The sequence below is a fragment of the Ranitomeya variabilis genome, chromosome 3 (genome assembly GCF_051348905.1).
Source record: "Ranitomeya variabilis isolate aRanVar5 chromosome 3, aRanVar5.hap1, whole genome shotgun sequence".
Classification (NCBI taxonomy): domain Eukaryota; kingdom Metazoa; phylum Chordata; class Amphibia; order Anura; family Dendrobatidae; genus Ranitomeya; species Ranitomeya variabilis.
This window is the reverse complement of record NC_135234.1, coordinates 311,372,835-311,398,391: the sequence shown is the minus strand read 5'-3', so window position 1 is coordinate 311,398,391 and position 25,557 is coordinate 311,372,835. Positions and strand designations below refer to the sequence as shown.

The window sequence follows — 25,557 nt, the reverse complement described above, 5'->3', positions numbered from 1 at the left end:
TGGTTGGCCCTCTCTACCAACCCATTCGTCTCGGGATGATATGCAGAGGAGAGATTTAGTTCTATGCTGAGTAAACGACAGAGCTCTCTCCAAAACATAGACGCAAACTGGGGACCCCGGTCACTGACAATTTTATCAGGCATGCCATGTAAAACGGAAAATATGTTTAATGAACAACGCCGCCAAGGCCCGTGCAGAAGGTAACGAGACTTGGGTAAGCCCACCACGAAGTCCATCCCGACCATCTCCCAAGGCCTGTCTGCCACCGGCAGGGGGTAAAGTTGCCCAGCAGGCCATTGCCGAGGAGACCGATTCTTGGCGCAGAAGACACACGCCCGAATATAGTCCCCGACGTCATGGGCCATATGCGGCCACCAGTATGTCCTCGCCAAAAGCTCAGATGTCCTTTTGGTCCCAAAATGTCCACCCACCCTGGTCGTGTGAGCCCAAGAGAGAACCTCCGGTCGCAAATTAGATGGAACGAAAGTCTTGCCTGGGGCACAGACTCTAGCAAAACCGGAGCCACAGTTCTCAGGCTCTCATAAGGGACAATAAGCTGAGGCTCCTCCTCCTCCTTCTCAGATGACACTATGGAGCGAGAGAGAGCATCGGCACGAATGTTCTTCTCCCCGGAGAGAAAATGGAGAGTAAAAGGGAACCGGGAGAAGAACAGGGACCATCTAGCCTGGCGAGAATTCAGCCGCTGGGCCGTCTGTAAGTACACCAAGTTCCTGTGGTCTGTGAACACTTGGAAGGGAAAGCGAGCTCCCTCCAAGAGGTGTCTCCACTCTGAGAAAGCCAACTTCATGGCTAGCAACTCCCTGTCCGCGATGGAATAATTCCTCTCTGCTGGTGAAAAGGTCTTGGAGAAGAAGAAGCAAGGATACTTCCGACCTTGAGCATCCTTTTGGAAGAGGACTGCTCCAACACCAACGGATGAGGCATCCACCTCCATAATAAATGGCTTATCTACATCGGTGCGATGTAGGATGAGAGCGCTAGTGAAGTGTGACTTAATCAAGAGAAATGCCTTGGAGACCTCCTCCGACCACTACTTGGGATTTGCTCCCTTCTTGGTGAGGGCAACCAAGGGAGCTACCAAAGTTGAGAAGTGTGGGATGAACTGGCGATAGTAATTAATGAACCCCATAAAGCGCTGCACCGCTTTAAGAGAATGGGGTTCTTGCCAGTCCATCACAGCCTGTAGCTTGGCAGGATCCATAGCCAATCCCTGGGCAGAGATGATATAGCCAAGGAAAGGCAAGGACTCTTGCTCAAACACACACTTCTCCAACTTGGCGTAGAGGGAGTTTGCCCGTAAGAGGTCAAAAACTTTGCGAACATCTCTCCGATGGGAGTCAATATCTAGAGAGTAGATGAGAATATCATCCAGATAGACTACGACCGAGATGGTGAGCATCTCCCAGAAGATGTCGTTCACAAAGTCTTGGAAAACGGCTGAGGCATTACAGAGCCCGAAGGGCATCACCAGATATTCATAGTGCCCATCCCTGGTGTTAAAAGCCGTCTTCCATTCGTCCCCTTCTTGGATACGAATCAGGTTGTAAGCACCCCACAGATCTAACTTAGTAAATACCCTTGCTCCCCGTAGCCTATCAAAAAGTTCAGATATCAGGGGTAGTGGGTATTTATTTTTAATGGTGATGGCGTTAAGACCCCTGTAGTCTATGCATGGATGTAGTTCTCCATTCTTCTTCTGCACGAAGAAGAACCCAGCCCCTGCAGGTGACACTGACTTCCTAATGAATCCTCTTGCCAGATTCTCTTGAATGTACTGGGACATTGCCTCCGTGTCCGGGAGAGATAACGGATAGACTCAACCCCGGGGAGGCTCTGCACCAGGCAAGAGGTCAATAGGACAGTCATAGGGGCGGTGAGGAGGAAGGGTCTCCGCAGCCCTTTTGGAGAACACGTCCGCATAGGACCAATAGTGCTTGGGGAGAGAGGAAAGATCTGCGGGTACCTCTGTAGAAGTAACCTGAACGCACTCCCTCTGACATCTACCCTCACATGATTTACTCCATCCCAAAATTTTCCCTGAGGACCACTCTATATGAGGAGAATGATAGCGAAGCCATGGTATCCCCAACAGGACCTCATCAATTCCCTCAGGAATGACTAATAGGGAGATAATCTCTTGATGTGATGGAGACATAGAAAGAGTGAATAGAATAGTCTGATGTGTAATCTGTGAGGGTAGTGTCGACCCATTTACCACTCGAACGCTCACAGGTTTGGTGAGCATCACCAGGGTTATCGTGTGACGCTGGGCGAAAGCAGATGACATGAAATTGCCTTCCGCCCCGGAGTCCAGGCAAAGCTCTACCATAAGAGTGGATGGGCCTATGGTTATTGTCCCCTTGAAGGACAATTTAGAGGAAAACGTCTCCGTGTCTAGTGTACCTCCTCCAACTACCACTAGACGCCAATGTTCCCCCGACCGCTGAGAACACTTGGAGGCAAGATGTCCTGACTGCCGTCAAACATGACAGACCATAGGTGCATGAGCAGACCGGGACTTAGATCCCGCACGCAACGCCTCTATGGCCTCATGTGACTCGGACGCCTGGACCGGAGATTCCTGAGGTTTGGCGAAGGTGGGAGCCAGCTGAAACCTCTGCCTACACTGGGCTCGCTACAACCTTTGCTCGTGAAAACGAAGGTCGATGCGGGTTGATATAGCTATGAGCTCCTCCAGTGTGGCGGGAATCTCCCTAGTGGCCAAAGCGTCCTTCACATGGTCAGCCAGCCCTCTCCAAAACACCGGGATAAGGGCCTTATCCGACCATTCCAGCTCAGACGCTAATGTCCGGAAGTGGACGGCAAAATGGCTGACCATGGACGAACCCTGAGTCAATGCCAGCAGCTGGAGCGCCATATCATGGGTGACTTGGGGTCCTAAAAAGACCGGTTTCAGAGTGCTCAGAAACCGAGGAGCACTCTGCACCACATGATCGTCACGCTCCCACAGCGGCGTAGCCCACTCCAATGCCCTGTCCGACAGCAGAGAAATTATGAATCCCACCTTTGCCCGCTCTGTGGGAAAACGTGCAGCCTGGAGCTCGAAGTGTATACCTCACTGGCTCACGAAACCCCTACAGGATTTACTGTCACCAGAGTATTTCTCTGGCAGCGGGAGGTGAGATAAGGTCGGAACAGAGATGGCAGTGGGAAAAGCTGCCGCAGCCACGCTAGCAGCCTGAACAGCTATTGCGGTAACATCCACTGCTGAGGTTGCACGCTCGAGAGCCGCCAACCGGCCCTCCAGTAGCTGGATGTACCCCTGCAATCGCTGTTCGTCCGTCATTACTTAGCCAGACCCTGGCACTAGTATAATGTTAGGGCTAGCAGAACGCACCAAATAATTAGAGAAAAGGAATAAAGTTCGTTCGCAGCCCGGGGTCCACCGTGCAGAGATGGAACCTGCTGCTAAGCAATGACGGACTATATGGCGGTACAATGAGGATACACACGAGTTAGCTTCACCCTGTGTGAAATAGGTGAACCCTGTTGCGTCACAGGGCCGCAGTACCGCACGTAACAAAACTAATAATTTAATAGCACAAGAGTGCATGAGATGCCGCACTGGTGGACACCACTAACCACCCAGACTTGGGTTTGGAAAGCGCGGTGATAGCGCATGGCGCCGCACTGGCAGTCACAGCAATAGACGCTGTTTGTGTACCAGTGTTGGTTACAAGTCGGGCGCTAGATTACAATCATCCTCCTTACGCGAGCATTCAAACACAAGGGAGGGGATGATTAATGAGCAACTTTCACTCACAACACACACACATAAACAAGAGTATACTAGCGCATGGCCGTGCGGCCATGCAAACCTTTTATAGCTGCAGCATGTACAGGACCTTCCCAGAAGGACCAATGGGAGGCTGCCACAGAAGTTGAGCACCTTCAGGACCTTCCTGGAGGACCAATGGGATCTGCTGCAGTATCTGAGCATGTGACCCTCGATCTCCAACGGGAGATCTTGCCCTGGGCATGCTCAGAAGGGGAAAAGCAGGACTTAGTCCCAAAAGCGTCTGCTCGCCGCTTCCCAGCACTGGCTTCAATGGCAGAAGCTGGAAAAGCAGCAGTAACCCTTTGCACAGAGTGAGACTGAGCAAGATGCCGGGACCGACGTCTCCACTGAGCAGGCTCCACTGCGGCTGATGCAGAATGAAAGACCGCAGCAGACATGGTTCGAGATTCCCCCTGTGCAGCAGTGGGAACTCGACTCCTAACATATCCTCTTTGTGAGAATTTGAATCTCCCTTTTTTTTGGGGGGAGACTGAACCAAAACTCAGGCCCAGTGTATAAAACAACACAATGTAAGTGGCAGAAAGTGGCTGGCTGATATACGACAAACTAACAGGACTGTAGTATATATCCACTTTGTGAGAATTTGAATCACCCTTTTTTGGGGGGGAGACTGAACCAAAACTCAGGCCCAGTGTATAAAACAACACAATGTAAGTAGCAGAAAGTGGCTGGCTGATATACGACAAACTAACAGGACTGTAGTATATCTTCTTTGTGAGAATTTGAATCTCCCTTTTTTTGGGGGGAGACTGAACAAAAACTCCGGCCCAGTGTATAAAACAACACAATGAAAGTGGCAGAAAGTGGCTGGTTGATGTACGACAAACTAACAAGACTGTAGTATATCCACTTTGTGAGAATTTGAATCTCCCTTTTTGGGGGGGAGACTGAACCAAAACTCAGGCCCAGTGTATAAAACAACACAATGTAAGTGGCAGAAAGTGGCTGGAAGATATATGAAAAAATACAAGGACTGTAGTACAATTTCAATCTCCCTACAATGCCAGCAGTTGGAGCGCTGTATCATGGGTGACTTGAGGTCCTACAAAGACCTGTTTCAGAGTGCCCAGAAACCAAGGAACACTCCGCACTACATGATCGTTGCGCTCCCACAGCGGCGTAGCCCACTCCAAAGCTCTGCCCGACAGGAGAGAGATTATGAATCCCACCTTTGCCCGCTCTGTGGGAAAACGTGCAGCCAGCAGCCCGAGATGTATACCACACTGGCTCACGAAACCCCTACAGGACTTACTGTCCCCAGAGTATTTTTCAGGCAACGGGAGGTGAGATAAGGTCGGAACAGAGGTGGCAGTGGGTAAAGCTGCTGCAGCCACGCTAGCAGCCTGAACAGCTATTGCGGTAACATCCACCGCCGAGGTTGCACGCTCGAGAGACGCCAACCGGCCCTCCAGCAGCTGGATGTACCCCTGCAATCGCTGTTCATCCGCCATTACTTAGCCAGATCCTGGTGCTAGTATACTGTTAGGGTTGGCGGAACGCACCGAATATATTTATTAGGTCAGTGTGTGCAAAGCAGGATTTAGTCCCTGAAAAGCCTGCTCGCTGCAGACCAGTGCAGGGTACAATAGCAGAGCCTGGAGAGGCAGCAGTAACCCTTTGCACAGTATTAGATTCAGTGAGACGCTGGGACTTATGTCTCAGCTGAGCCGGCTCCACTGCGGCTGATGCAGAATGGGAGACCGCAGCAGACATGGTTCAAGATTTCCCCTGTGCAGCAGCGGGAACTCGACTCCTAACACCATCAACTTAACACTCAACTACTCCTGTACTGAAATTAACTTTTTGGACAACATGATTAAGCTGCATAATAATGAAATAGAGACATCCCTGTATCAGAAGCCAATCGAGCGTCCAACATACCTTAAATGGGACAGTTTCCATCCAAAACACATAAAAAACTCTATTGTCTACAGCCAAGCCATCATTTCCAATCGTATAGGTTCCAACCCAATGGATAGGGATGAACACCTTGGTCACCCTCAGAAAGACCTTTTTGAATCAGGGCTACCATCCAAGTACAATTGAAAACCAGATTACAAGAGCCACCAGAATATGAAGGAATCATCTGCTATATTTCAAAGCTAAAGAAGAAAATAACCGGATACCTCTAGTATTCAATTACAATCCAAATCTGGAGGTGCTAAGGGGAGCTGCACGGAAATTACAACCTTTGCTACAAAAAGATGCCCGATTACAATCCATTTTTCTAGACCCCCAACTACTGTGTTTTAGGCAGCCCCAAATAGAAGAAGTATCATTGTCAGAAGCTCCCTGTCCTCTCCAACAGCTGCAAGAACCTTTAAAAAATGTAAAACTTGTCTATTTATAATGACCACGGACAAGATAAAGATCCCCAATTCACATCAGGACTGCAAGATACCAGATACTTTCAGCTGCGTCACTTTTAATGTGGTGTACTTAATTATTTGTACTAAATGTCCAACTGGGGGTCTGTATGTTGGGGAGACAGGGCAAAAACTGAGAACAAGGATAAATTCTCACAACCACACAATAAAAGAAAAAAGAATGGATCTACCTGTGGCCAAACATTTCTGTATGTCTGATCATTGCACCATGGACCTGAAATTACTTGTATTGAAAGGTAACTTCAAATCTCAGAGAGACAGGAGAGTATAAACTTATGACAACCTTTGACACACTTCGTACAGGAATAAATGTGTCGCATGGATTTATGCCTTTTTACATCAATTAAGGAATTTGCACTAAGACATTATGGGGCTTCATAACACAGTACCAGACCCCAATCAGAGGACAACAAAACATTCACTCCTTATCTAGGAACTTTCCAATATTTATGGACACAACTGTTTATCATTCTCCCATAATGACAGCTCTGTGCTGTGTTGTGTATAAATATGTGATTCTTCAGATGTTGCTTTAGTCTGTGCCTGATGAAGAGACCTGAGTAGTCTCGAAAGCTTGCAAATTGTTACCATCTTTTCAGTTAGCCATTAAAAGTTATCAACCACTGAGGACTCTCAATTCTAAATATATTTCTATCAACTGGCTAACAAGGTACCAATATATATATCTTTCCTGTAATTAAGGTCTGAAACTTTGGTCAAAATTACCCGAGCACACAAATCTCTGAGGGTGCTCAAACTTTTGCATCGGACCGCTTTCTTTCTTATTCGTCATTTTTCAAATTGAAATAAAAAATGAAAAAAAAATATATATATATTTTGCCTACAATACAAAGGAAATGTGTAATCTTTAACTTTAGGCCTTTTAGAGTTCATTTAATCTTCAACTTGCTTAAGTTTTCACAATAACAGTAATTTTGACCAGAAGTGCCCAAACTTTTACATGTCACTGTAAGTGTTGAATTATGTGTTATGTTGTAATGTCTGATATCATCTGTACCGTTTCCTCTGAAGTGTAAAGTGCTAAGGAATAAGTTGGTGCTATATAAATAAAAATTATTACAATCTAGAGAATTGGCATTATTCAGCCATTTTCACCATGGGAAAACAGAGATCTCCCTAATGAGATGAATGGGAGTTAAGGATTTTTTCTCGGTAGTTTCCATAATCTCTATTAACGTAACAAATTCACACATGCAAAGCCCAATAAAGTGCTAAAATGTGTCACCTATCCATAGGCTAAATGGTAACTACTAGCTCTTGGAAGTTACTGCTGCCTGACAGATTGGGATACTTGTTTCCCCTGTCTGAAAACAGGGACAATTTGCCATGCTCGTTGATGCTCCACTCTTTCTGGGTGTGTCATAGTGCAGCTCTTAACTATCCCCAATCATCAGAGTAGGTGGTCTCAGCAGCTGGATCCGTTCTATTAGTTATTACCTATCCTGTTGATATATAAGAATTTGTAGTAACAGGAATACCCCTTTTTCACATTTATTTTCTATTGTGTCCAGCCAATACAACTAAAACATTTGGTTGCAATTATAAACTAATCATACACGTCAATTATTCAAATTAAATGTTATTGTGCATTTAGACAAGCCAAAAATTGGCAAATTAGAGTTCATAAGGACTCTTGTTCCTAATTATCGGCCCAGGTAAACAAGTTGTTGGTCATCCAATGAGCAACCTACTGTAAGAGCTCTTTTGTTGGGTCATTAGTTCATTTATGCTGGAATAATGATTATTAGCCACACATCACCCAGTGTAAACAAGGTGTGTGGACTATATCATGATGGTGTATAGGAATAGAACAATTGTATGTCAATTGGCCTGTTCTAGAGTTAAGCAAAAAAGATTCCCAAGACCCTGATCCAGTGGCTATGTTGGTAGTCTGTTGTTGCTGGATAAGAGACCTGCAAACTCCTCCTAACTGCTTGCATTTGATTGATGCCATGTGTTTACCTAGTGGCAACTATTTGCCGGCAGGTCTAAACAGGCCAGTAACCAAGCACAGATACACTTGTACAACGTTGATTCTAACTTGCTAAGGTGCTAAAATCATTTAAATGGACCACGACTCTAGACCAACTACTACTTTCATGCAAAAATTGTGTAATCTAGGAAGTGGGTGGCCTAATCTAGGATGCAGCATGAGAGTGCAGTGTAAGGAACAATTAGCCCCAAACAGTAAGCATTAGTAGTCAGTTTTCAAGACCCTATTGTGTCTACCCAGTATACTGTATATAAGATGATGATGATAATAATAATAATAATAATAATAATAATAATAATCTAAAACACTTATTTAGAAGTATCTACCATCTCCTCTGTATTTGTTGTCTTTAAACTTACATTTGAATTCTTCTAGGGTCAACCACAAGGAGCATGAGATAACTCAAGATAATCTCTCCTACAAGAAATACTGTGAGCCTGCAGAGTAAAGAGATAAAAATAGGTTTACAACTACTGTTGTAGGCTTGAAATATGTCTAGCAAATAGAGAATTAAACAAGGTAGCAAATTATTTTTTATTATTACTGTAAATAGCATAAAAATGTTATAATAGTCTACGAGTAAACGAGTCTGTTGTGTAATAACCATTACAAGTAAAGCGAAAGTTCCAACCATGTGCCCTTAGGGCAGGGATGTCAAACTCAAATACACAAAGGGCCAAAATTTAAAACTTGGACAAACCCACGGGCCAAACTTGATTTCAAAAAAAGAAAAAGTCTTCAAGTGAGACAGATTTTCCTTATCAAATATAATGATTAAACTTTTCATGTGGAAAAACTTAAAGGCATTGTCCCACAAACAAAGTACATTTTAATTAATAGATCTTAGAATAAGATAAACACCTAAATCACAAATGGGGAATACTGGAATAATATGTTATGTAAGAGCAGTAAAAGCATATCGACCAATGGCTTAATTTAAATATGTGATAACAATGGATAAAAACCTTGAATAATACAGAAAATAAAGTATGATGCCAATAAAAGGGCCTGCCAAACACGGTAAGATACCCCCACAGTCAATTTCTCCACAGTACCCTCCACACACACGGTTTAATGACCCTATTGGTACACCATTCACCCCGGCAAAGTATGGTGACCCCATCCCAGCATGGTTCCCCAACTGCAATCCCCCCACAGCCCTCCATACAGTACAATGGGTCCCACATAGTCCTCCATACAGTATAAAAGCCCCACATTGTCCTCCATACAGTACAATGGGCCCTACATAGTCCTCCATACAACATAATGGCCCTACATAGTCCTCCATACAGTAAAATGGGCTCCATATATTCCTATAGAATATGTCAGAACAGTAGGCGGTTTCGTGAATTGTATAGATTGACTTGAACCGCAAAAATATCAACAAAATATTGTTCACACCATAAGGCATAACATATCTTCAAAGAATCTAAGTAAATATTTTTCAAAAGATGCTATTGACATGAAATTCTCAACAAATGTCGGTAACAACCCATCCAAACCACATAGGCAAATAAATCAAACCATAGATGTCCATAAATTATATATAATAATGAGAAATGACAAGGGGAAAAAGTATTGAACAGGCTTACTAAAATTTATTAAAGCCCTTCATAACCTTGCGATTTTGTCATTTTTGCGCTTTCGTTTTTTCCTCCTCTTCTTCCCAGAGTCATAATTTTTTAATTTTTCTGTCAATATAGCCATATGAGGGCTTGTCTTTGCGGGAGGAGCTGTACTTTTGAATGACGCCATTGATTTTACCATATACTGTTCTTGAAAATTGAAAAAAAAATTCTAAGTGCGATTGCAGAGTGTGTTTTAGATTTTTTATTTGCCATGTTCATTTTAAGCGTACAAGTACACAGATACCAAACGTGTGTATATATATCTTTTTTTTAAGTTTAAGTGAGGATTAAAAATTCAAAAAATTGTAAGAAAGAACATTTTTTGCTTATGTCACTATATTCCAAGACCCGTAGCATTTTTAAATCTGGGGCTGTGTGATGGCTTATTTTTTGTGTCCTAAGTTGACTTTTCATCGATACCATTTTTGGGGTAGATACAATGTTTTGATCACTTCTTATTGCATTTTATTACAATGTTGCGGCGGCCAGAAAAAAGTAATTATGGTGTTATGATTTTTTCTCATTATATGGTTTACCGATCAAATTAATTTATTTTATATTTTGATAGATAGGACATTTCTGAACATAAACAAATACATAGATTTGGTATGGTTAACTGTTTCATTTTCAATGGAGCAAAAAGGGGGGTGATTTGAACTTTTGTACTTTTTAAAACTATTTTTTTTACTTTATTTAATATTTCATTTAGTAGACAAAGCTGCGATCAACGATCACCTGTGCTATATGTAACAGTGCGTGCTTCAGCACTGCTATGTATAGCAAAAATCACAATCTCCTATGAACACTGGCCATGAGCCAGCGTTCACAGGAGATTCACAATGACAGGCACTTCTGCAGACCCATGGCTGTCATGACAATGTAATCATGGAGCAGATGGATTTGTGACACTTCCTGCTGGCGCTTCTTAAATCCCGCTGTCACTGTCAGCAGCATTTAACAGGCTAACAGCCACAGGTGGAGCACTGTTAAAGGCACTTTATGGTTAATTAAATAAGCCATCAATTGCGGAGAAAGCTGTCGGCTCAGCGTCAGAACCCGCATCAAAGTCAGGGAGCTGAACTTTAACATAAATATACATCAAGAGTTGTGAAGAAATAAAAATTTTGTACAAAAACCTTTGTTGGTGATGACAGCTTCAAGACATCTCCTGTATGGAGAAACTAGTAGCATGCATTGCTCAAGTGTGATTTTGACCCATTCTTCCTCAAACTCTCTTCAAATCCTGAAGGTTCCATGGGTTCCTTGTGTTAACTCTGAGATTTAGCTCCTTCCATAAATCTTCTATTGGATTCACATCAGGTGACTGGCTGGCCATTCAAGTAGCTATTTTCCTTCTCTAAAACCAATTGAGATTCCTTGGCTGTGTGTTTGGGATCATTGTCTTGCTGAAATGTTCAGAAATGGAGTCTTGTGTTGTGAGTGTGCATACATGATGTGGAGGTTCAGTGCATTACTTATAATTTTCTTTGAAACAATTGTACCTGCTTATTTCAGGTTTTTCTGTAGCCCTCCACAGGAGTCCCTTGGCTCTTGGACTCCTCTGTCTTAAATCTTGTGGGGAGCACCTGGTTGTGGCTAGTTTATGGTAAAATTATATGTGTCGTGGTTCTCAATGGCAAGAGACCGTAGTAAAGCATACAAAAAGGACTAGCTCTTGGAAGATGGGAACTCGAGCTGACTGTGAGCTAAACCTACCGCACAACTAACAGTGGCCGGGTAGCGTGCCTATGTTTTATCCCTAGACGCCCAGCGCCAGCCGGAGGACTGACTGACCCTAGCAGAGGAAAATACAGACCTGGCTTACCTCTAGAGAAATTTTCCCCAAAAGGCAGACAGTAGCCCCCACATATATTGTCGGTGATTTTAGAGGAAATAGACATACGAAGTATGAAATAGGTTTAGCAAATTGAGGTCCGCTTACTAGATAGTAGGAAGACAGAAAAGGGAACTTCACAGTCAGCTGAAAACCCTTTCAAAACACCATCCTGAAATTACTTTAAGACTCTAATATCAACTCATGACACCAGAGTGGCAATTTCAGCTCACAAGAGCTTCCAGCCTCAGAAATATTCAAACACAGAGAACTGGAACAAAAATGCAAAACAAACTTAGGACTACAAGTCCAACTTAGCTGATAGTAGTCTAGGAGCAGGAACATGCAACAGAAAGGCTTCTGGTAACATTGTTGGCCGGCATAGAAATGACTGAGGAGCAAGGTTAAATAGAAAACTCCCACATCCTGATGGAAACAGGTGAACAGAGGAGATGAAGCACACAAGTGCAGTACCACCAGAAACCACCGGGGGAGCCCAGAAACCAAATTCACAACAGTACCCCCCCCTCAAGGAGGGGGCACCGAACCCTCACCAGAACCACCAGGGCGATCAGGATGAGCCCTATGAAAGGCACGGACCAAATCGGAGGCATGAACATCAGAGGCTGTCACCCAAGAGTTATCCTCCTGACCGTAGCCCTTCCACTTGACCAGATACTGAAGTCTCCGTCTGGAAACACGGGAGTCCAAGATCTTCTCGACAACGTACTCCAACTCACCCTCAACCAACACCGGAGCAGGAGGCTCAACGGAAGGCACAACCGGTACCTCATACCTGCGCAACAATGACCGATGGAAGACATTATGAATAGAAAAAGATGCAGGGAGGTCCAAACGAAAGGACACAGGGTTAAGAATCTCCAATATCTTGTACGGGCCGATGAACCGAGGCTTAAACTTAGGAGAAGAAACCTTCATAGGGACAAAACGAGATGATAACCACACCAAGTCCCCAACACAAAGACGAGGACCAACACGACGACGGCGGTTGGCAAAATGCTGAGTCTTCTCCTGGGACAACTTCAAATTGTCCACCACATGCCCCCAAATCTGATGCAACCTCTCCACCACAGCATCCACTCCAGGACAATCCGAAGACTCCACCTGACCGGAAGAGAAACGAGGATGAAACCCCGAATTACAGAAGAAAGGAGAAACCAAGGTGGCAGAACTAGCCCGATTATTGAGGGCAAACTCCGCCAAGGGCAAAAAGGCAACCCAATCATCCTGATCCGCAGACACAAAACACCTCAAATAAGTCTCCAAGGTCTGATTAGTTTGCTCGGTCTGGCCATTAGTCTGAGGATGGAAAGCAGACGAAAAAGACAAATCAATGCCCATCCTAGCACAGAACGCTCGCCAAAATCTAGACACGAATTGGGTTCCCCTGTCAGAAACGATATTCTCCGGAATACCATGCAAGCGCACCACATTTTGAAAAAACAGAGGAACCAGCTCGGATGAGGAAGGCAATTTAGGCAAGGGAACCAAATGGACCATCTTAGAGAAACGGTCACACACCACCCAGATGACAGACATCTTCTGAGAAACAGGGAGATCAGAAATAAAATCCATGGAGATGTGAGTCCAAGGCCTCTTCGGAATAGGCAAGGATAACAACAATCCACTAGCCCGAGAACAACAAGGCTTGGCCTGAGCACAAACATCACAAGACTGCACAAAACCTCGCACATCTCGCGACAGGGAAGGCCACCAGAAGGACCTAGCCACCAAATCCCTGGTACCAAAGATTCCAGGATGACCTGCTAACGCAGAAGAATGGACCTCCGAGATGACTCTACTGGTCCAATCATCAGGAACAAACATTCTACCAGGCGGGCAGCGATCAGGTCTATCCGCCTGAAACTCCTGCAAGACCCGTCGCAAGTCTGGGGAAACAGCAGATAATATCACTCCATCCTTAAGAATACCTGTAGGTTCAGAATTACCAGGGGAATCAGGCTCAAAACTCCTAGAAAGGGCATCCGCCTTCACATTTTTAGAACCCGGTAGGTAAGAAACCACAAAATTAAACCGAGAGAAAAATAACGACCAGCGCGCCTGTCTAGGATTCAGGCGCCTGGCGGACTCAAGATAAATCAAATTCTTGTGGTCGGTCAATACCACCACCTGATGTCTAGCCCCCTCAAGCCAATGACGCCACTCCTCAAAAGCCCACTTCATAGCCAAGAGCTCCCGATTACCAATATCATAATTTCGCTCAGCGGGCGAAAATTTACGAGAAAAGAACACACAAGGTCTCATCACGGAGCAGTCGGAACTTTTCTGCGACAAAACCGCCCCAGCTCCGATTTCTGAAGCGTCGACCTCAACCTGAAAAGGAAGAGTAACATCAGGCTGACGCAATACAGGGGCGGAAGAAAAGCGGCGCTTAAGCTCCCGAAAGGCCTCCACAGCAGCAGGGGACCACTCAGCAACATCAGCACCCTTCTTAGTCAAATCAGTCAACGGTTTAGCGACATCAGAAAAACCAGTTATAAATCGACGATAAAAATTAGCAAAGCCCAAAAACTTCTGAAGGCTCTTAAGAGAAGAGGGTTGCGTCCAATCACAAATAGCCTGAACCTTGACAGGGTCCATCTCAATGGAAGAGGGGGAAAAAATGTACCCCAAAAACGAAATCTTTTGAACCCCAAAAATGCACTTAGAACCCTTTACACACAAGGAATTAGAGCGCAAAACCTGAAAAACCCTCCTGACCTGTTGGACATGAGAGTCCCAGTCATCCGAAAAAATCAAAATATCATCCAGATACACAATCAAAAATGTATCCAAATATTCACGGAAAATGTCATGCATAAAGGACTGAAAGACTGAAGGGGCATTTGAAAGACCAAAAGGCATTACTAAATACTCAAAATGGCCCTCAGGCGTATTAAATGCGGTTTTCCACTCATCCCCCTGCTTAATTCGCACTAAATTATACGCCCCGCGAAGATCAATCTTAGAGAACCACTTGGCCCCCTTTATTCGAGCAAACAAATCAGTAAGCAGTGGCAAAGGATACTGATATTTAACCGTGATTTTATTCAAAAGCCGATAATCAATACACGGCCTCAAAGAGCCATCTTTTTTAGATACAAAGAAAAAACCGTCTCCTAAGGGAGATGACGAAGGACGAATATGTCCCTTTTCCAAGGACTCCTTAATATATTCCCGCATAGCAGCATGTTCAGGCACAGACAGATTAAATAAACGACCCTTTGGAAACTTACTGCCCGGAATCAGATCTATAGTACAATCGCACTCTCTGTGCGGAGGTAGTGAACCAATTTTAGGCTCCTCAAAAACGTCACGATAATCAGATAAAAATTCCGGAATCTCAGAGGGAATAGATGACGAAATGGAAACCAAAGGTACGTCCCCATGAGTCCCCTGACATCCCCAGCTTAACACAGACATTGCTTTCCAGTCGAGGACTGGGTTATGAGATTGCAGCCATGGCAATCCAAGCACCAACACATCATGTAGATTATACAACACAAGGAAGCGAATAATCTCCTGGTGATCCGGATTAATACGCATAGTTACTTGTGTCCAGTATTGTGGTTTATTACTAGCCAATGGCGTGGAGTCAATACCCTTCAGAGGTATAGGAACTTCCAGAGGCTCTAAATCAAACCCACAGCGTTTGGCAAAGGACCAATCCATAAGACTCAAAGCGGCGCCAGAGTCGACATAGGCATCCGCGGTAATAGACGATAAAGAGCAAATCAGGGTCACAGATAGAATAAACTTAGACTGTAAAGTGCCAATTGAAACAGACTTATCAACCTTCTTAGTACGTTTAGAGCATGCTGATATAACATGAGTTGAATCACCACAATAGAAGCATAACCCATTTTTTCGCCTAAAATTCTGTCGTTCGCTTCTGGACAGAATTCTATCACATTGCATAATCTCTGGCGCCTTCTCAGTAGACACCGCCAAATGGTGCACAGGTTTGCGCTCCCGCAAACGCCGATCAATCTGAATAGCCATTGTCATGGACTCATTCAGACCTGTAGGCACAGGGAACCCCACCATAACATCTTTAACGGCATCAGAGAGACCCTCTCTGAAATTCGCCGCCAGGGCGCACTCATTCCACTGAGTAAGCACAGACCACTTACGAAATTTTTGGCAGTATATTTCAGCCTCATCTTGCCCTTGAGCCAGGGCCATTAAGGCTTTTTCAGCCTGAATCTCTAAATGAGGTTCCTCATAAAGCAACCCCAAAGCCAGGAAAAACGCATCCACATTGAGCAACGCAGGATCCCCTGGTGCCAAAGCAAATGCCCAATCCTGAGGGTCGCCCCGGAGCAAGGAAATTACAATCCTGACCTGCTGTGCAGGATCTCCAGCGGAGCGAGATCTCAGAGACAAAAATAATTTACAATTATGTTTGAAATTCTGGAAGCGAGATCTATCCCCGGAGAAAAATTCAGGTAAAGGAATTCTAGGTTCAGATATAGGAGCATGAATAACAAAATCCTGTAAACTTTGAACCTTCACAGCGAGATTATCCAAACCTGTAGCTAAACTCTGAGGATCCATATTAATCAGGTGAAATCAGAACCATTCAAGGATTAGAAGGAGAGAGAGAGGGAAGGCTGCAGTAAGCAGAGATGCTAGTGAATCAACTAATGAGCAAACTCAGGAAAAAAAAAAAAAAAATTCTCTGCAGACTTCTTTTCTCTCCTTTCTTCTGCCAATTATTTTAACCCTTGGCCGGCCAAACTGTCGAAGTTCTCAATGGCAAGAGACCATAGTAAAGCATACAAAAAGGACTAGCTCTTGGAAGATGGGAACTCGAGCTGACTGTGAGCTAAACCTACCGCACAACTAACAGTGGCCGGGTAGCGTGCCTATGTTTTATCCCTAGACGCCCAGCGCCAGCCGGAGGACTGACTGACCCTAGCAGAGGAAAATACAGACCTGGCTTACCTCTAGAGAAATTTTCCCCAAAAGGCAGACAGTAGCCCCCACATATATTGTCGGTGATTTTAGAGGAAATAGACATACGAAGTATGAAGATAGGTTTAGCAAATTGAGGTCCGCTTACTAGATAGTAGGAAGACAGAAAAGGGAACTTCAAAGTCAGCTGAAAACCCTTTCAAAACACCATCCTGAAATTACTTTAAGACTCTAATATCAACTCATGACACCAGAGTGGCAATTTCAGCTCACAAGAGCTTCCAGCCTCAGACATATTCAAACACAGAGAACTGGAACAAAAATGCAAAACAAACTTAGGACTACAAGTCCAACTTAGCTGATAGTAGTCTAGGAGCAGGAACATGCAACAGAAAGGCTTCTGGTAACATTGTTGGCCGGCATAGAAATGACTGAGGAGCAAGGTTAAATAGAAAACTCCCACATCCTGATGGAAACAGGTGAACAGAGGAGATGAAGCACACAAGTGCAGTACCACCAGAAACCACCGGGGGAGCCCAGAAACCAAATTCACAACATATATGCTTTCCACTTCCGGATTATGGCCCCAACAGTACTCCCGGGAACCAGGGCCGCCATTAGGGCATTACTGCCCTGACTGGGGTATGGGGACTGATGAGCAGAGGGGGCCCGCATCGGACCCAGTCTCTTCTGCTCACTGGGCCCCAGCGGCAGGTTCAGTTGAACTCTATTGCTGTGCAGGCCTGCAATAGTTAAGCCACCAGGAAATCGGAGGCTGGCAGCTGACTTTAGCGCGCACGTCGCCAGCATATGACGTCATTATCATTTGCCGGCAAAACCGCACTTGCAATGCCTGGAGGGAACATCACTGCTGGACCGCGGCCAGGTAAGGAGAAAGTTGTTTTTTTTTTATTGAGAGCGGCAAGACGCAATATGTTTCGACAGCATGATGGAGACACATGGACCATGAGTCTCCATCCTGCCCCATGATCCTGCACCATGTAACATGGGGCAGGATGTAGACACATGGTGAAAGATCATGGGACAGGATGGAGACATATGGGGCACGATGAGGAGATCAGAAGGGGCATGATGGGGAGATCAAATAGGGTAGGATGGGACATCACATGGGGCAGAATGGATACTCATGAGGGCAGGATGGGAGCACATATGGGGCCAGGATGGGAGAACATATGGCTGGAGCCAGGAATGAGACACACGGGGGCCAGGATGGGGGATATTATTACCATAGGGGTTAATTAAGGGATATTATTACAATGATGTATTTATTTAATTTTTTGAGGAAATGTTTTAAATGGGGGGTGGTCCTGTTACAGTGCAAAGCTACACTATGTTTTTTTTTTCTTCATCTAGTGTAGTATAGAAGTTGGGAAAAAATAAGTATAAGTAATGTGCTTTGCAAGCGGTGCTCTAGATAACTGTTATTTTCTGCAGAGACGAGCCTTGGCTGGAAGAAGTGATGGCGGTCTGTGCTGGATGAAGATGAAAAGCAATGATGAAGGAATTCACCTAGAGATGTCACTGGCGAGTCAGTGTGTTACCTGTACACTGACACTATACACTGTATACTATATACAGATCTCCTGTGTACAATGTCACTGTATTGCCTGTACACAGACACTGCATACTAAGTACACATCTCCTGTGTATAATGGCACATGCGGTGATATTAGTATTGTGTTTTTATTATTAATGATTAGTATTGTAGTATTGGGTCACTATGTGGTGGTAATATGTGGTCTTGCCGTGGTGTGGCTGTATTTGTTCCTTGTATGTGGTATTATAGGTCACTCTGTGGTGGTAATATGTTGTCTGGTCATGGTGTGGTGGTATTTGTCCCTTGTATGTGATATTATTGGTCATTTGAAAAATTGAAAAATAAGTAAAAATATACCTAAATTGTATTGCATATCTTAACAAATGTTTAATAGGTTAGAGTAGAGTCTACCTTGTCATGGTGGCAGGTTAAAAAATCTTTTGGCCAAAACAAAAGCTGCTGGCTATGTTTGTGATCTGGTGATGGGAACTGTTAATGTGTGATTGGTGAGAAGTGGACTTAATCCAAGAGAGCGGTGGCACTGTGGACAGGTCGAGGGGTGGGGGCGGGGCTGGGGTCGAGCCTGGGAGGAGTCTCAAGGGGGCCCCGAAAATTTTGCCAGTATGGGGCCCCCGAAATTCCTAGTGGCAGCCCTGATGGGAATCTTCAGTAGTTTAAAATTTTTTCTGTAACCAATGCCACCAGTGTGTTTTGCAACAATAAGGCTCAAAGGTTTTGTGACAGCTCACTGGTTTTACCTATTATGCAATGTTTCTTGTGTGGCACCTTGGCAATTAGTCACCTTTTATAGGCCATCAGTTGAACCAGCTGATATTTTTCACTAAGTGGCAGGATAGCTTTCTAATCACTTATAGATTTCAGCTGGTGTCATGATTTTTCATGGCTTTTTTCACCTGCCTTTCTTCATGTGTTCAATACTTTATCCCTGTCATTTCTCATTATTACACATAACTTAATTTATGGATATCTATGGCTTGATTTATTTGCCTTTGTGGATTGGATGGGTTGTTATCGACATCTGGTGAGAATTTCATGTCAATAGGACCTTGAGAAATATATTTACTTAAAAAATTGGTGATGTGTTCAGTACTTATTTCATCAGCTTTGTGGCCATGAAGTATGTATGTGTTGGTGGAATTCAAGCTTCCGTAGTCTTTTAACTTGACAGAAAATAAGTAAGCTCACCACAAGAGAGTGGCACTGGAGATCATGAAAATTCATCACTTCATAACAGGAAAACTATAAATTGTATGCAGGCATCTATTAACAATTTGGAATGTGTCAGTTTATACATGAATATGACTAAGTTAGTGTAATCACTTACTATAAAGTTTTACTTCTATGAAGGAACAGAATTTTATTTTCATATCAGTTTTATACTAATATCTTACCATCCAAAGCAGTAGGCTGAAAGACAGATTCCAAGCAAGGTGGCCACGCCATGTCTGACTCTTGGACCACAATGGGAGGGAGGCAGGCAGTATCGAAACAAAAAAGCCAAAATAAGGGCAGAGAGCTGCCCAATAAGGAAAAGTCGCTGAAAAAGAAAAAAAAAGTGCATCAATATAGTGTAAATACAGTTTTATTTTAAATGAAATCTTATACATAGTATTCATCAACTTACTCTCATGGATAAACCTACAAATGAAAGCTTAAATTAAAGGCACTTCCCAAAGCAATAGGAAATCCAAACAGAACAAGGAAGCAAATGCAGAAAGGTAAAATGAATCAACTTTACAAAAAAATCTAAAATAGTGTGAAAATGGAGATACAAATACAGAATTCAACTGCCCAATTGGGTAGTACACCCATATGTAATTAAATCAGTATCATCATACATAGCCAATCCCCCAACTCTAGTTGTCAAAATCATTTTAGGATAAACAATTCCATACATGCCGCCTTTACACAAAGTTCACATATGCAAGAGATACGTCAAGTTTAAAGTAGCCAGTTTGGATTTAAATAAGAACTTCCATAGAGTTAATACATTAAAGCATTAGTAAACCTTAGTACATGGAGATACATATGAAGATAGTGTAAATATCTACTTAAAACAGCTAGTTTCAGCCTGCAGAGTCCCCAAATACTATGTGGGAGTATATGTGTGCATATATCACTGAAGTCACTGAAATGCACTGTGCTGGTATCCCGGGTATCAATAAGGATTGCAGCAATATTTGATCATCTTAATGCACAGGGATGGCTATATGTGCCATGCAGAAGACTTCACTATTTTCCACTGGTTCTGACTATGTAAGATCTTTGTTAGTTAAACATGCAGATGAAAATATCAAAGATCATCAATTAAATAAGGTATAGTGCTAGTGTGAAATCCTTGGAAACTACCACAAAGGTGAAAATGTCATTTGCATATGTTTCAGAATAGGGCTAATGCCTCTAATGCAGCAGTAAATGTGGTAGCCATAAGTACTAACAGGAGATCAAAAAGATAACATATATGTGTGTGAGTAGGTAAAGGGTATATGGCCTAATCAGGCAGTGCAGATCTGCCTGATTAGGCCGTATACCCTTTACCTGCTCACACAGATATGTTATCTTTTTGATTACATTATCTTCATAATCTTCATATTTATCTCCATGTACTAAGGTTTACTAATACTTTAATGTATTACCGTAACTCTTTGGAAGTTCTTATTTAAATCCAAACTGGTTACTTTAAACTTGACGTATCTCTTGCATATGTGAACTTTGTGTAAAGGCGGCATGTATGGAATTGTTTATCCTATGATGATTTGACAATTAGAGTTGAGGGATTGGCTATGTATGATAATAATGATTTAATTACATATGGCTGTACTACCCATTTGGGCAGTTTAATTCTGTATTTGTATCTCCATTTTCACACTATTTTAGATTTTTTTGTTAATAAAGTTGATTCATTTTACCTTTCAGCATTTGCTTCCTTGTTCTTCTTACTCTCATGGATAGTATACCTTTTAACATTCTGCCAATCATTTTTTACTTGCTTAACTAGGTGCAACAAAATGGAGTTAAAGGAATTTTAATACCAAGTAAGCTAGCATTATGCAGGTTAGATTATAGAGGGACAAACTTGCTAATTTTAGAGGAATTGATCTGAACAGACATGAACTGGCCCTCCAAGGAACTGTGGAATCCCCAGATTGGCCCATAAGTCAGGGTGTAGCGATTGTGGTTGCAGATGGTGCATCTGGGGTGGAAGGGGCTCACTGCTAGTTTAAGCTGAATGTGTGTACTTGGATGCACATCCAGTTGAAATGTATAGCGGAGGAAAGAGCCACTTGTTCCCCACACTTTATTCATTTGACATAGAGCCGCATGTTCGACCACCGCTCTATTCGATCCCTGTGGGGCTGCTGAGCGCTGCGCTTGGTCCTTTTTGCCAGCGCAAGAGAATAAAAGGAGCAGCGATCAGATATCTAACCTACCATTCCATTTTGAAACCGATAAAGGTATTCCCTCAAGGATAAAAATTCCCTGTACCAACAATTATTTCGGTTACCAGCAAAGGCCCCCCCCCCCCCCCACTGAACAATGAGTTATCACTTCTCAGGTGAATAGGCGAAAACTTGCTTTCACTGAAGAACCCCTATAATTTAAACCAGTGTAATAGTGCATCACAGTCATTTTGTGGGCACCGTTGATGTGCAGGATCCATCTTATCTTTTACAGCTGACACTCTGCTCTTACTCGGATAGATATTTGCATGTTGCTTGAGCTCTTAGAGTCAATTCAACCTGTGGGCCATAGGCCTGTATGTAAAGTATATATGACGAGGATTGGCAAGACATTTTTAATTGAGACTATTGGAAGTCGTTTTATTTTTATATTAGGTGCACTTGGATAATAAAATAGGTGTGCATAGACTTGACGTGATCTTCATGACGCATAGGCTTGAAGAATTGTCTTTATAATTCATGTTTAAATTGTTGTCTAATTAAGAGCTTTCACATACAAACATTGTGCATGTACTGAAGTGGAAGTCGCCCCTGACCATAAATCAAAGCAATCGTGTTGTGTGGACATCATTCCATTGCCTTCTGCTACATCACTGTTTGAATATAACTACAGTATGGGGAATCTCTCTGTAAATAGAACCACATCGTTGGTTGCATGGCATGGAAGGGTATTTGTACTTTCAAGTAACTTTCAGAACAAACCGTCCTTTATGTACATGAGGATCTCTGGTCACTATATGACTAGTAACTTTAACTTGCAATTTCAACAGTTTTCACATTGGCAGGCTTTATCTCGTAATTTACAATTGACTCTAGCAGGAAGAGACTAGCTGTTATGGATGGCTCCCATATACAACAGCACACAGAGATGGATTTCTGCTCTTTACGCCTTAGGTAGCACACAAAGTAAAGCAGCAGTCGCATGAAATAAATTATGCAGCAGTACTGAGCTGTGTAGATGGGAATCAAGCTCTGAGGTGTAAAAACTTGCTAGAAAGCTCAGCATGATTTTTCTGAGTCTCTATTTGTCTGTTTTATAACTCTACTGTTCATTCTTCCTGCCTATACCGCAACTTAGACTATAATAGGCTCTGTAACCTGACACCTCACTGTTTTTGCGGTCCACTTTGTTTTAAGGAATATAAGCTCAGGAGGCAAAGGAAAGAAAGAAGTAGCTCAAAAGTGGAAGCATATTTCCCTGATGAGAAACTTTGCAATATATTTTATCAACTTGCACTACTGAGTAGTATGTTATGTGTTTCAAGACCGGAAAAAGGTTCAGTGTGAGCTGAAAAAGGTTCAGTGTGAGCCGAAACATCGACATGCCATGTGGTTCTGAAAAAAATTTGCTTTTTCACCTAAGTATATATGGAGTGCTGCCTTCCTTTTCCCCATTTATAGATGTTTGAATAATAAATAATAATGATAACAATAAGTTCGTCAATTGGATGCTCTTAAAAATGTTCCTGTGCCAAGATAATCTTACAAACATAGTCTGATCATACCACATCTCCGGGCCAGGGGAGGAAGTAAAAGAGTATACAAGTAATACAGCTGGAGATTGCAAGTGATTTTTTATTTAAGATAAAACATTTTAAGCAACGTTTTACCTTAAATAAAAAATAACTTGCAATCCCCAGCTGTATTATCTGTATACTCTTTTACTTCCTCCCCTGGCCCAGAGATGTGGTATGATCAGACCGGTTATAGGATGTTTCGCACCCAGCAGTTCGCCCCTGAGTACATTTCGACCCCGCACATGATGACGGACAGGAATTCATGAACCACAGGGGTACAAACATCCAAAGGCGAACTGCTGGGGGCGAAACATTGATGATGGACGGGAATTCATGAACCACAGGAGTACAAACATCCGGGGGGTGAACTGCTGGGGGCGAAACATTGATGACAGATGGGAATTCATGAACCACAGGAGTACAAACATCAGAGGGCGAACTACTGGGGGCGAAACATTGATGATGGATGGGAATTCATGAACCACAAGGGTACAAACATCCGGGGGTGAACTGCTGGGGGCGAAACATTGATGACAGACGGGAATTCATAAACCACAAGGGTACAAACATCCGGGGCGAACTGCTGGGGGCGAACTACTGGGGGCGAACTGCTCGGGGCGAAACATCCAAATCCCGATCAGACCATGTTCCTGCATGGTCAGATACTGCCATTACACTGTGCAAAGCAGGGGCACATTTATAAGATTATCTTAGCACAGGGAGATTACTTTTTTCAATACATCCAGTTGTGGAAATTATTATTATTCAAAGATCTATTGATTAAAATGGAACCCTGTTTGTGGAAAAACATTTAAGTCTCATATAAGTGAAAAAAAACAAAAGAACTGCACGATACGTTTCTGACTTGCAATTATTTTAGAATTGTGGTTTTGCTGTAAAAAAAAAACCCAAACAAAAACTATAGACCAACAAGTTGCAAGTGATTTAAATGATTGTTTATGATGGTAAAGTCACATGTGACTTATGGCCAACAATTCACCAAATCTGTTTTCTGAGTGACAATTTCTGGTTGTGTTATGTCCTTTGCCACAAGGTGATCACATTGACAATCAGTAAATGTGATCTTCATGACGTGCTATAGCCCCTGCCTGAAGGAGACTGACACGGCATGGTCATGCTAGTCACAGAGCAGGGCTTTCAGGATCCCAGCTGTACTGTTTGTTATAGTACACAGCAGTGTAGAGGGTTGCTTTCAGATGATCACACTATGATCCAGGGTTCATATCTCCAGATGCTTTGCTGCAGCTCATCCATGATATAGGCCATTATAAACCAATCATCTATATTTCAGTGATGAACTGGCAGTTTAGCAGCAAACATTTTGATTTCTCTGTGCCATCCATACACCATCATTGGATCAATCCCGAAGGTAGGGACACACATTATTAGATCTACAAAGCTTTAGAATTTTAACTTAATCCTACCCACCTGCTACTTTTTTTTCTGCGATATATGCTCACAAATTGATATTCTTCTTAGGGAACTAAATCTAGGTTAAACCATGGAATGGCATGGCTATGTTGTAAAAACAAAAACAAAAACAAATAATGCGCATAAATAAATCAAGAAAATGTGAATGAATTTTAGATGAACAAATGTTGCAAATTTCAGTTTACAATGGGTGTTCATTAACCCCTTCATCCCGAAGCCTGTTTTCACCTTCCTGAGCAGGCCAATTTTTACAATTCTGCCCCGTCACTTTATGAGGTCAAAACTCTGGAACACTTCAACAGATCCTGGTGATTCTGAGACTGTTTACTCATGACATATTGTACTTTCTGATAGTTGTAAAATTTATTTGATATGACTTGCGTTTATTTGTGAAAAAAATACAAATTTGGTGACATTTTTGAAAATTTCTCAATGTTCAAACTTCTAATTTTTATGCCCTTTAATCAGAAAGTCATATCACACAAAAGCAGTTAATAAATAACATTTCCCACATGTCTACTCCACATCAGCACAATTTTTTAAACATAATTTTTTTGTTAGGAAGTTATAAGGGTTAAACGTTGACCAGCGATTTCTCATTTTTACAATAAAAGTTGCAAAACCATTTTTTTAGGGACCACCTCACATTTAAAGTGACTTTGAGGGGCTTATATGACAGAAAATACCCCAAAATGACACCAGTCTAAAAGCTGCACCTCTCTAGGTACTGAAAACCACATTCAAGAAGTTTATTAACCCTTCAGGTGCTTCACAGGAATTTTTGGAATTTGGAAGAAAAAAAATAAACATTTTTAACAAAAAATTTCCTCTAGGCCTATTTTTTTTAACTTTTTCAGAGGTAACAGGAGAAAACAGACCATGCATTTTGTTGTGCAATTTCTCCTG

General features: G+C 42.8%; 1 protein-coding gene across 4 annotated transcripts in view; it reads right to left on the bottom strand.

The window, feature by feature from the left end:
• Positions 1-25,557, bottom strand: part of LOC143815894 (membrane-bound glycerophospholipid O-acyltransferase 2-like) — a 240,873-nt gene that overhangs the window by 114,414 nt on the left and 100,902 nt on the right. For all 4 annotated transcript variants that reach the window (XM_077295635.1, XM_077295637.1, XM_077295639.1 and 1 more), the window contains 2 exons: positions 19,613-19,758; positions 8,602-8,679 (listed from right to left, as the gene is read on the bottom strand). In XM_077295635.1, coding sequence (XP_077151750.1) covers positions 8,602-8,679; positions 19,613-19,758 — 224 coding nt within the window. The remainder of the gene's footprint in view (positions 1-8,601; positions 8,680-19,612; positions 19,759-25,557) is intronic.